Source organism: Salmo salar, chromosome 03 (assembly GCF_965601325.2).
Source record: "Salmo salar chromosome 03, fSalSal1, whole genome shotgun sequence".
NCBI lineage: Eukaryota > Metazoa > Chordata > Actinopteri > Salmoniformes > Salmonidae > Salmo > Salmo salar.
Genome location: NC_138293.1, coordinates 28,965,068 through 28,978,493, shown reverse-complemented (window position 1 = coordinate 28,978,493; position 13,426 = coordinate 28,965,068). Strand labels below are relative to the sequence as shown.

Below are 13,426 nucleotides of genomic sequence, written 5' to 3'. Positions count from 1 at the left end.
TGTCGGTTCTGAACAACTGAAGTGATTCTGAAGTGTGTCTGTCTGTTTGCACTGTCAAAGTGCTACAATGTAGATAGGAAGAGAATCTTCTTCAGGACCCAGATGGGAAAGACATTGTATTTATTTTCCCACCAGTAAAGGGGTCTAGGCTATTTCTGTAGAACATTTTATGAAAGTTAACGTCTTTTGTCAGGAGAATCAGCGTGGCCAATTATCGACCATTTACGTTTCTAGGAAGCAGTGTCATGAGGTTTGTTAAAACTACTAATCAATTGAGAAACTTCAAAGACGTTTGGGAAACGTTTTTATTTATGAAAGAAGAGAGAGTCGTGGTCACTCGTATTTCTATGGAAACTAAAATCCCGGCTAGAATAAAATGCTGCTTCTGCACTTCCAACCGACCAGGCCAGATATACTGTCTGCCTGCTAACACCAACAGGCCAGGCCGGGGACAGATATACTGTCTGCCTGCTAACACCAACAGGCCAGGCCAGATATACTGTCTGCCTGCTAACACCAACAGGCCAGGCCAGGCCAGATATACTGTCTGCCTGCTAACACGGTGGGGAAACCAAGGACATAGTCATTAGTTTCAGGACAGAACACGGCACATTGCAGACAAATGACTCCATCTGTCAGCGGAGATGAGTGAGGAGTAACAAAAAGACTGAAAACTAACCTCTGAACTCATCATGGACAGCCATGTCAATTAAATACTGAAAAACAGCAGCAGCAACAACACTAGTGTCCAGTCCAGTCTCTCTCCATGGATAAAACAAGCAGACCATCATTCACAATACACAATACTAGCTTACTGGGCTATAAAACCAACTGAATAGTTATCTGACATTCTATTATCACAAAATTTACTCAAAGTCCACCACTAAATCATTAACTAGTAAATACATAGCCATCAAAGCAAATTTGGTCAAAGAAAATATGTGCAGGTTTGCTCTATTCTAGTCTAATGAAAGGACAGCAGTGTTCTCCAGATGTGTGCTACAGTATATAAGAACCACACCAGACTTCAACTTCGATCACAGGTACAATCTGCAATGCTGCAAATATGCTCAACATCGAAAGCACAGCATTTCTATTATCTAGTATGTGAAAATGAGTAGCTTGGTGACATGGGTCACTGAGTTCACCAGGTCCTTAGGTCTGACAACTACCAGTGGTATAATATAGTCAACATCTGATCATATTTGACATGCAGGAGCTATCCATTTGACCTGAGTCTGGAGTAATGAGCGGCTGTCGACATACACTGGCCTGGTGAACAGTGAGAGAAAGAGAGAGAGAGATTGAAAGTGTTTTTGTAAGAGAGAGAGAGAGAAAGAGAGAGAGTTTGAAAGTGTTTTTATAAGAGAGCGAGAGAGAGACAGACAGAGAGAGAGAGAGACAGACAGAGAGAGAGAGAGAGAGAGAGAGAGAGAGAGCTCTGGCCTGTAATCTGACACCTAGAAACGTTGACTTGGTGTCTGGCTTTTCTTGCTCTGTCAACCTGTACGTGCCAGCTCCACTATCTGTAATGGTTCCACACACACACACACACACACACACACACACACACACACACACACACACACACACACACACACACACACACACACACACACACACACACACACGCTCTTTCACATGCAAACACACACACACACACGCTCTTTCACATGCAAACACACACACTCACGCTCTTTCACATGCAAACACACACACACACACACACACACACACACTCACGCTCTTTCACATGCAAACACACACACACTCACGCTCTTTCACATGCAAACACACACACACACACACACACACACACACACACACACACACACACACACACACACACACACACACACACACACACACACACACACACACACACGCTCTTTCACATGCAAACACACACACACCACTCTCGCTTTCACATGCAAACACACACACACACACACACACACACACACACACACACACACACACACACACACACACACACACACACACACACACACACACACACTACAGTATACCCAGGTGATTTTACCTTTAAAAACATAACTTTGCCTTTAAACATTAAATCAGATCTAGAAAAGGAAAGTCAACCTACAGTGCCATATCTATGACCTCTTAGTGCTGTCACAGAAGGGGACACAACAGTCGCATAAACCAGGCTGCCTGCCGATTTAATAGTCTCTCCTTTACAATCCTCCAGAGACTCTGGCTGCAACAATGTAAAACTGTGGAGAGGCTGAGTCTTTATAAAATAATATAAAAAAGACCTGACAAATTACGGGCTTGTTCACTGTTTGCACACTCTGCTCTCAGCACATTTGGCTGTAAATGTCATGGTGAAGGTTTGAGTAATTTTTTGCTGTTGCTGCAGTGGATTTCTGGGCTTCTGTCTGCTCTTCACAGGGGGGAAATGATCTATGCCCACAAGATGAACAGCAACTAGATACATAGAGAAAAAGACAGAAGGAATGGTATGATACCATGTGATTTTAGGTCTTTGTGTTCTATAAATCTCATCCAAACTACAATTTGTATACCGCCCAAACAGATCCACGACCAACGCAATCACTGTTACACTGCCCTATCTCACCTGGATAAGAGGAATAGCTATTTAAGAAAGCTGTTCACCAAATACAGCTCTGCTTTCAACACCATAGTGCCCTCCAAGCCCATCCCTAAGCTCAGGGCCCTGGGTCTGAACCCCTCCTTGTGCAACTGGGTCCTGGACTTCCTGATGGGCCAACCCCAGGTGGTGAGGGTAGGCAACAGCACCTCCGCCACACTGCTCCTCAACCAGGGGTGTGTTCTTAGCCCCCTCCTGTATCCCCTGTTCACCCACGACTGCGTGGTTACGCACGGCTCCAACTCAATCACCAAGTTCCCTGACGACATGACAGTAGTAGGCCTGATTACCAACAACGACGAGACAGCCTACAGGGAGGAGGTGAGGACCCTGGTGGATTGATGCTAGGAAAATAACCTCTCCCTCAATGTAAAAAAACAAAGGAGCCAATTGTGGACTACAGGAGACAGAAGTGGGAGGGGTTAAAAGCCTCAAGTTCCTTGGTATGCACATCACTAAGGACCTGAAATGGTCCCACCACACAGACACTGTGGTGAAGAAGGCGCAACAGCGCCTCTACAACCTCATATGGCTGAAGAAATTCGGCATGGCCCCTAAGACCCTCACAAACTTTTACAGATGCACCATTGAGAGCATTTTGTCGGGCTGCATCCCTGCCTGATAAGGCAATTGCACCGCCCTCAACCAAATGGCTCTCCAGACAGTTGTGCGGTCAACCCAACGCATCACAGAGGGCACGCTGCCTGCCCTCCAGCACATTTACAGCACACAGTGTCAAAGGAAGGCCAAGAACATCATCAAGGACCTCAGCCACCCGAGTCACGGTCTGTTCGCTCTGCTATCATCTAGCAGACAGAGACGGTACAGGTGCATCAAAGCCAGGACCGAAAGATTGAAAAACAGTTTCTATCTCTAGGCTATCATACTGTTGAACAGCCATCGCACCATCTCCTGTAGTAAGAGACAAAAATACTCCCTCACACAAGCTCACACACACACAGACTTCTGTACTCACACACACACACACACACACACACACACACACACACACACACACACACACACACACACACACACACACACACACACACACACACACACACACACACACACACACACACACACACACACACACACACACACACACACAACGCTGCTGTCCCATGTTGAGTGCATTCAGAAAGTATTCACACCCCTTAACTTTTTCCACATTTTGTTGTGCTACAGCCAGAATTGAAAATGGATTAAATTCATATTTTTGTGTTTTTAGAAAGTTTAACAAATTAATTAAAAATGAAAAACTGAAGCCTAAATAAGCCTAAATAAGTAAAAGAGAGTAAAAATGTGCTTAACAAGTCACATAATAAGTTGCATGGACTCAATCTGTGTGCAATAATAGTGTTTAACATGATTTTTGAATGACTACCTCATCTATGTACCCCACACATACAATTATCTGTAAGGTCCTTCAGACTAGCATTGAATTTCAAACACAGATTCAACCACAAAGACCAGGGAAGATTTCCAATGCCTCGCAAAGATTGGCACCTATTGGTAAACATGGTTGGGGAGTAACGGATAAAACCGGTAACTGTAATCCGTTATGTTACCAGCAAAAATATTGTAATCAGATTACAGATACTTTTGAAAAACTAGATGATTACTTTGAGGATTACTTTTATATTCAGAAAGGATGTGTAATGCCCTGGCCATAGAGAGGGTTTTTTTGTTCTCTATTTTGGTTAGGCCAGGGTGTTACATGGGTGGGCGTTCTATATTTATTTTTCTATGTTGGTTTGTTTCTTTGGTTTGGCCGTGTGTGGCTCTCAATCAGGAACAGCTGTAGTTCGTTGTTGCTGATTGAGAGTCATACATAGGCAGCCTGTTTTTCCTTTGGGGTTTGTGGGTGATTATTTTCTGTCTAGGTTTGTGTTAATCCTGACAGGACTGTTTGGCTGTCGTTTCTTTTCGTGTTTTGTTTGTAGTGTTCATTCGTTTATTAAAATCCTTTATGATTAAACATCCTCCGCTGCACCCTGGTCTCATTGCGACGACGGCCGTTACAGGAAGTTTGCGGAAAAAACATTATTGACACTTCTCTGTTTTCTCAATAACATTCAAATCAGCATTGAAAAAAGGCGCAAGTTTAAGTTTGTTCCACCAGAGCGAGTCTGACCACAAATCAGAGACCACTATGATGACAAACACAATGTGTTTGATGGATTGTGGGAAAAGAGCAGGAATAGGCTTTTGTAGGCTACAGTCCAAGTTATGTCTTCCAATGATGCGACTGCTATCGGAATTCAAAGATTATCCAACTTGAATAAACGCTTGGAGGTAGGGATGACAGCAGTGGTGTAGTCTACGGCGATATGGATATCACTTATTCTTGATATCAACATAGCGCATTGATGTGAATCACACTGCTGCTCTCTCATTTAGCTATTTGCGCCTTACGGATTGTGGTTGTTGTGGATAATTGTTCACAAATCTAAATGTGTATTTGAACCCAATAATGGTTGAATTCAAGAAGTTTAAGCTGCCTATCAATCATTGTTTTTGAAACCAGTGAAAAATGCGTTCTTGCAACAGCTACATAGTGTGGATCCCAGCCTATGGAAGTGGGGCTGTTATTGCTCAATCTAATTCATGCTGATAAAAAAAAAATCCATAGGTCTAATGGACATGTGCTCAAACTCGCACACTTTCGATAAACTTAAAGGGGCAATCTGTAGATGCTACATCCATTTTTGGACATCTAAATTATATATACAGTTGAAGTCAGAAGTTGACATACACTTAGGTTGGAGTCATTAAAACTTGTTTTTCAACAACTCCACAAATTTCTTGTTAACAAACTATAGTTTTGGCAAGTCGGTTAGGACATCTACTTCGTGCATGACACAAGTAATTTTTCTAACAATTGTTTACAGACAGATTATTTCACTTATAATTCATTGTATCACAATTCCAGTAGGTCAGAAGTTTACATACACTAAGTTGACTGTGCCTTTAAACAACTTGGAAAATTCCAGAAAATTATGTCATGGCTTTAGAAGCTTCTGATAGGCTAAATGACATCATTTGAGTCAATTGGAGGTGTACCTGTGGATGTATTTCAAGGCCTACCTTCAAACTCAGTGCCTCTTTGCTTGACATCATGGAAAAATCAAAGAAATCAGCCAAGACCTCAGAAAAAATTGTAGACCTCCACAAGTCTGATTCAACCGCCTGAAGGTACCACATTCATCTGTACAAACAATAGTACGCAAGTATAAACACCATGGGACCACTCAGCCGTCATGCCGCTCAGGAAGGAGACACATTCTGTCTCCTAGAGATGAACGTATTTTGGTGCGAATCAATCCCAGAACAACAGCAAAGGACCTTGTGAAGATGCTGGAGGACACTGGTACAAAAGTATCTATAACCACAGTAAAATGAGTCCTATATCGACATAACCTGAAAGGCCGCTCAGCAAGGAAGAAGCCACTGCTCCAAAACACATGGGGACAAAGATCCTACTTTTTGGAGAAATGTCCTCTGGTCTGATGAAACAAAAATAGAACTGTTTGGCCATAATGACCATCATTATGTTTGGAGGAAAAAGGGGGAGGCTTGCAAGCCAAAGAACACCATCCCAACCGTGAAGCACGGGGGTGGCAGCATCATGTTGTGGGGGTGCTTTTCTGCAAGAGGGACTGGTGCACTTCACAAAATAGATGGCATCATGAGAGAGGAAAATTATGTGGATATATTGAAGCAACATCTCAAGACATCAGTCAGGAAGTTAAAGCTTGGTCACAAATTGGTCTTCCAAATGGACAATGACCCCAAGCAAAATGGCAAAATGGCTTAAGGGCAACAAAGTTGTGGCCATCAAAAAGCCCTGACCTCAATCCAATAGAAAATGTGTGGGTAGAACTGAAAAAGTATGTGCGAGCAAGGAGGCCTACAAACCTGATTCAGTTACACCAGCTCTGTCAGGAGGAATGGGCCAAAATTCACCCAACCTATTATGGGAAGCTTGTGGAAGGCTACCCAAAACGTTTGACCCAAGTTAAACAATTTAAAGGCAATGCTACCAAATACTAATTGAGTGTTTGTAAACTTCTGACCCACTGGGAATGTGATGAAAGAAATAAAAGCTGAAATTAATCATTCTCTCTACGATTATTCTGACATTTCACATTCTTAAAATAAAGTGGTGATCCTAACTGACCGAAGACAGGGCATTTTTACTAGGATTAAATGTCAGGAATTGTGAAAAACTAAGTTTAAATGTATTTGGCTAAGGTGTATGTAAACTTCTGACTTCAACTGTATACATATCCATTGATTCTTGAAGAATATAACTTAGAAATGCCTCATGAGTTTAGTTCAACTGTCACACTCCATGAGAACCCAATATATAAGCTTGTTTTTCTCCAATGTTTGTAAACATTGTAAATGTAATCAACCACTGTATAGCCTCATAACATGGTAAAAACAATCATTTTGATATCATGGATGGTCAGTCCTTGCATCCATAGCTCTGAATATTATTAATCTGAGTGGTTACATTTCTCCAGGCCCACCCCTCAGCTTTTTATCAAAACAGAGGTGGGGCGACCGTGTTGTTATTGTTTCATTTGTGGATTTGCCCTTTAAACAGCTGAATATTATCAAGATATCAAAGTGACACTAACTAAAAGGTAAACAATAGGCCTATAGTAAATGCAGCATATGGAATTCATTGTTCACATGTAAATAGCACTTTTCAGTAGTGCTCAAAGCATGCCGTTCCATGAGCGCAACATTTATTTTTCAACTTGAATAAATGAGCCCAATCAGTCCTCCATGACAACAAAATCATGAACAACAGAGTAGGGCTGGCTAATAAGTCCTTCGATTTTGGGGTCATGCTCAGGTTAAACAATATGGATAATCTATACTTCCATATTTCCAAGTCCTATTCTTGAAGATCAAGGGGTATAACATTTATTGGAATGACTGGAATTCTGATAGAATTTGGTTTTTAATGTAAAGATATAATTAAATTGTATTGTTATATGTAGTACAAAGCAATTGGTTAGAAGAAGCCTACATAACCAACCCATAAAGTAAGATGTAACATCCATATATGGCCAGCTATGTAAACTTTATCATTGATTTATCCTGCAATAGATGTTCAATTGGTAACATTTTTTTTTTCTTCTTCTCATGTCTCTTAAGGGGAAAGTAATCTAAAAGTAACTGAATGTAATCAGATTACGTTACTGAGTTTGGGTTATCAAAAAGTTACGTTACTGATTACAATTTTGGACAGGTAACCAGTAACTGTACAGATTACATTTAAAAAGTAACCTACCCAACCATGTTGGTAAATGGGTAAAAATAAAAAAGCAGACATTGAAAATCCCTTTGAGCATGGTGAAGTTAATAATTACACTTTGGATGGTGTATCAATACACCCAGTCACTACAAAGATATGTCCTTCCTAACTCAGTTGCCGGAAACCGCTCAGGGATTTCACCATGAGGCTAATGGTGACTTTAAAACAGTTACAGAGTTTAATGGCTGTGGTATTGTAGTTACTCCACAATAACTAACCTAATTGACAGAGTGAAAAGAAGGAAGCCTATACAGAATAAAAAATTAAATAAGGCACAAAAGTAAAAATGCAAAAGATTTCGCAAAGAAATTAACTTTATGTCCTTAATACAAAGTGTTATGTTGGGGCAAATCCAACACAACACATTACTGAGTACTATTCTTCATATTTTCAAGCATGGTGGGGGCTGCATCATGTTATGAGTATGCTTGTCATCTGCAATGACTAGGGAGTTTTTTGGGGATAAAAAGAAACAGAATAGAGCTAAGCACAGGCAAAATCCTAGAAGAAAACCTGGTTCAATCTGGGAGACAAACTCACCTTTCAGCAGGACAATAACCTAAAACACATGGCCAAATATACACTGGAGTTGCTTACCAGGTGACATTGGATTTTCCTGAGTGGCCTAGTTACATTATTGACTTAAATCGGCTTTAAAATCTATGGCAAGACTTGAAAATGGCTGTCTAGCAATGATCAACGACCAACTTGACAGAACTTGAATAATGTGGAAATATTGTACAATCCAGGTGTGCAAAGCTCTTAGAGACTTACCCCGAAAGACTCACAGCTGTAATCGCTGCCAAAGGTGATTCTAACATGTATTGAGTCAGAGGTGTGAATACTTATGTAAATTAGATATTTCTGTATTTAATTTTCAACACATTTGCAAAAAATTCTAAATACCGATTTTCACTTTGTCATTATGGGGTATTGTGTGTAGATGGGTGAGAAAATAATTACTTTGGATTTCAGGCTGTAACACAACGAAATGTGAAATAAGTCAAGGGGTATGAAAAGTTTCTGAAGGCCCTGTATATTAGAGACATTAAACACTGGACACTTCCCGTTTCTTTTATACCGTTTTTTACACTCTGCATTGATATACTGTATTCTCACATAGCTCATTCGAATATATCTTTTTTTACACTGTTTATACACACTGCGTATTTATATACAGGATTCTTGACATAGCTCACTGTAATATATCTACGGCTGTACATATCATTCTTAGTATATATTTTTGGTGTACGTGCAAAGATTGCATTTGGATTACTAACACAGTGTTGGATTCATCCTGACATTCTTGATTTCTTGTTTCTAGTTTTTTGATTATTTATTATTTGTGTACATGTCTGACATTTTACTGCACTGTCAGGAGCTTGTAACACAAGCATTTCGCTGCACCCGCGATAACATCTGCTAAACTGGGTTCTCGACCAATAACATTTTATTTCTTGCACTAAAATACATTTGCCACATGCTGATGCTGATAACACATCTACATTTATAGAGTGAAGCACAGCTCATAGCTTGGACTTGATGACTATAACGTGACAAAGCATCCGGATAAAATGTAACAACAACAGAATACCGAGAATTTAGTATGACTTCCCCCAGCAACACAAGGCATGCAGCGCTTGAGTAACAACAACACCTCAATGGACATTGTGTGCTTGCGTGCATGTGTGAGTTTGCGTGTGCGAACCAGTAAACTCTTCAAAAGGGATTCCCCCATGGTGCTTTTATCTTGAGGGGCCAAGTACATTGAATTCAGCCCACCCAACTGAAACCCTGTCAAAGGAAGCTAATACTGGATAGAGGCCAAAACATTAGCAGAACTAAATCCACTCAAGAGATAGGAGGAGAAACCTACAAAAACAACAATGCAAATCTATGTTGAAACGTTACCTTCAACAGCATTTTTTACCTCTAAATTAAGACGGAGAGAGTATCAGGCAAAGAGAGCCATTATAGTCAGAATACCCTATGTTCCTGCCAGGAACGGTGGGAAGAGAAGAGAAGCGGGGGGGGGGGGGGGGGCATGAAAAGGTCCAAGTCACTTTGTTCTTCTTCATTTTGGAAACGAACTCTGGTTGAACCCAGAACGACGCCAGGCAGTTGGAAAAAAACCAGGCATAACTCTCTCCCTACTCTAAGCATACTCCTCTGAGAAGGAAGGGGGCCGGGGCCAAATCTCACTGGCTTCTCACAAACTGGACTTCATTTTTTCTCCCTCCTTTTTTCTAAAATGAAAACCACACAGGGTTTGCTGCTAATAACCAGTCTTTTTTTTTTGAAGCACTGTACCAGAGTCTGACTCACAGTAATGAAATGTTGGTAAATTAACCTTTAGAGGCAAATTAGGAAGACGATAACACGGCCTCCGTCACTGAATCCATTTGTTTTCTTATTTCTTTGGCTGGCTACAGACAGTCATGATAGTCGCTGGAAACATTGTTCCACTTTAAAGTCAGAGTGAGTGATAACATCCTCTAACAATTTCAAAAGAGTATCCCGTTAAAAGGCATGTTCTGAGATATGTCTTCAGAGATATGTATTAGATTGCGGTTTGACTTCCATTTTCTACATATCTCTTTAGTAGGCTAGAACTTGGACTTTTTCCAAGAATATTCACATACTTTCTTTTATAAACAGAGACAAGTGCTTCTTCTTTTTAATATTGTGTTAAGTGCCTATATTTCACAGATTCTTATACATGACTTTGACCCTCGCTTCAAACCCAAACAGAGAAAATCCCTCTGGCCAGCATCAGCATGTAGAAACACTCACAGCGTGTCACAAACAAACAGCATCACACTTGGCAAGGAAAAAATATGATGACACAGAAGGAAGTGAATTACTACAGCCCTAATACATGTCTCAGTGACACCACCTTGGTCGTACAGTAAAGACCTTTCTTCTCTGCTGTCTGTTCTGAATGTGTGTGTCTGCTTTTGGCTCACTGACTGACACACATAAGGTTGTTTGGTTGTGTGGTAATACACGTAGATAGAGTAGGATGCCAAAAAGCACCACGTTACATTGTAGAACCATATTGTTAAGAATATGGGTTAACCTCCTGAACACATACAGTATGTTTAGAAATATAATATAAATATTAGAATGTTCAAAATGTGATTGTTATAAATAATAATGTGGGCTATAAGTCGTTTTGGCCATAATAACGTCATAAAAATGCCACATAAGAAAAAAGGTTTGAGAAAAAAAGATTGATACAAGTCATTCTTTCAATGTGGTAGAATTTCACCTTACCTGTTTTCTCTTTTATATCACACAAGACGTTGAAGAGAGCCGGTTTCATCCTGTGACAGTTCAGTGCATGTTTCCTATATAAAAAAAGGGGAAACACACACAACTTTACAACCAAATTCAATAAGATGAGGAAATAGTAATAGTTGCAAAAGTGTTCTGCGTGGAATCGTATCATATCTAAAATGAGGAGACTTGTTTGATCACTGTCAATTTGATAAGGAAGAATAAAGCTCATCCTTGCTATTGATATTAACAATGCATATTATTCTGAATTTAGTCTTGAACAACCCTTCAATCACAGTGGTCTAAACTAAAGACCTAATGTATAGCATAGTCCTATTCTTTAATAGAGAAAACACTTTGGTGTAAAATGTACTTTTATAGTGTCTCCATTGTCTCAACAAACCACACTTGGAACACTTGTCGTCCCACTACACTTGATCTATAACCGCTAAGACTAATTAACATGAATAGCACGGGTCGTTTCAGTTTTACATCACGGTGGGATGTCAATAATGAATATGATCCAATCTATCCTATATAATCTATTCTTGCACAGGAACACGAATAGATGTGATCGTTGGCTCAATTTCGAGGCGCAGCACCCGTGCTGTGATAACCTTTACTGCCGTTGGCTAAAAAGAAACAAAGTATTCAAAAGGAATGCATCCCCAACATGTAACACAGCGGGGAATTACTGTGTAATCTCATATGGAACAAGATACAAGGCGATTGGACATTGGGAAGAGGATGCACCCCGCTCAGTTGTAGTTGCAGTAGTTTAATATCGTCATACATTTTTTTTTACATTTTTGATGACACTGTTAATTTAAAAGTTAACTTTCACAAAATAAAAACTGGTTGGCTGAAGGTAGATTAACGTTATGCACTTTATCCCCTACGAGCAGTTGTTGAGTTCGGGTGGGCGTAATTGTTTTCGTTGGATAGCATGAATGCACATCACATTATTACAATGTAGGCCTACAGTAGTTATTTCTTAATTCATAAATATGCTATTTTGGTATTACTTTGAAAATAATATAATTTTCTATGCCACCGTACCTGGCCTGCGCTTCGTCCAGGCTTTGGTCTGTGATTGTCATTATTTGCTGTAATATGTCTCCAATGTCCTGCTTTCTTCCATCTCCGTCCGTCCCTCCTGTGCCATCCTGCATATTTTGCGCCAAGCCGGGGTGTCGGGCCATTCCCACGGCGTGGGAGTGCATCAACCGAGGCTGCTCGTCCATCCTTGACCGCGCTCTTCGCCTCGCCCCCAACTGACCAACACTTTTTTTCACGGCAACAGAAGAAATATCCTTAGAAATTCCTTTGGATCCCTCTCTCTCTCCTCCTCTCTCACCCTCTCTCTCTCTATTTTCTCTCTCCCTGGTAAGCTTTCCTGGATCGGAAAGGGAAAGATAATGACAAACGCTCGCTCTCTCCGCTCTCTCTCGCCCAGCTGGTTTGGTTGAAATCTGATATGAATAGCTGCTTTAGGCTCTGGCCACTCCTGCACAGCTACTGTAGAAAAAAGTAGATTCAACTTTAAAGGGTTTCAAATCGTGTCAAAACTGACGTGCACGGAGCACGTTTAAATGCCTTTCCCAATTTCCTTAAAAGCTTGATGGACGGAACACGTAACAGTCACTCTCTCAGAGGGTTAGTGAAAGTAACACCAATTGTTATTGTTTCGCTTATGTCTGTAGCAACTGACACACAACCAGAGTATGGAATAAAAGCCTCCGCCCCCCGAGCCACGATTGGAGAAGAAGGGGGCATAAGTCCCACCTCCGTCTCCTCAAGAAAAGTCAATCATCTTTTTCGGGAAGCGGCAATAAACATAAAATGTGAGCGTTAACACTGGGTCTGGACCTTCTTTAACAGCTCAGTGGTCTGGACGTGGTGGCAATACAATGATGGATAGAGACTGAATATGTAATAAATAATTGGGCTTGGCACCAAAGCTCTGTACGTGATGTCACAAGGAACAGGCTGAAATAAATGAATTGTCTTCTTTCAGTACAGATTAACCTGGCTATTGCTTATTAAAACAAGACAACTGTAAATATGTCTTCCTCCACAAATTATACAGCGCCCCCCATGGGCCAATCAGTGCAATTTTGTAAACAACAGATCTCTATGGCACCACATATCATTCACCCACGTTTTGTCAAATTCGG

General features: G+C 40.7%; 1 protein-coding gene across 3 annotated transcripts in view; it reads right to left on the bottom strand.

Annotated features, from left to right (window-relative positions):
- Window positions 1-12,979, bottom strand: part of LOC106599262 (pre-B-cell leukemia transcription factor 1) — a 69,046-nt gene extending 56,067 nt beyond the window's left edge. For 2 of the 3 annotated variants that reach the window (XM_014190401.3, XM_014190402.3), the window contains exons 1-2: window positions 12,309-12,979; window positions 11,247-11,320 (exon numbers count right to left, since the gene is read on the bottom strand). In XM_014190401.3, the coding sequence (XP_014045876.1) occupies window positions 11,247-11,320; window positions 12,309-12,493 (259 nt within the window). In that variant the 5' untranslated portion in view covers window positions 12,494-12,979. The remainder of the gene's footprint in view (window positions 1-11,246; window positions 11,321-12,308) is intronic. The other variant, XM_014190403.3, reaches the window with a different exon arrangement.
- Between the last annotated feature and the right edge of the window lie 447 nt (window positions 12,980-13,426).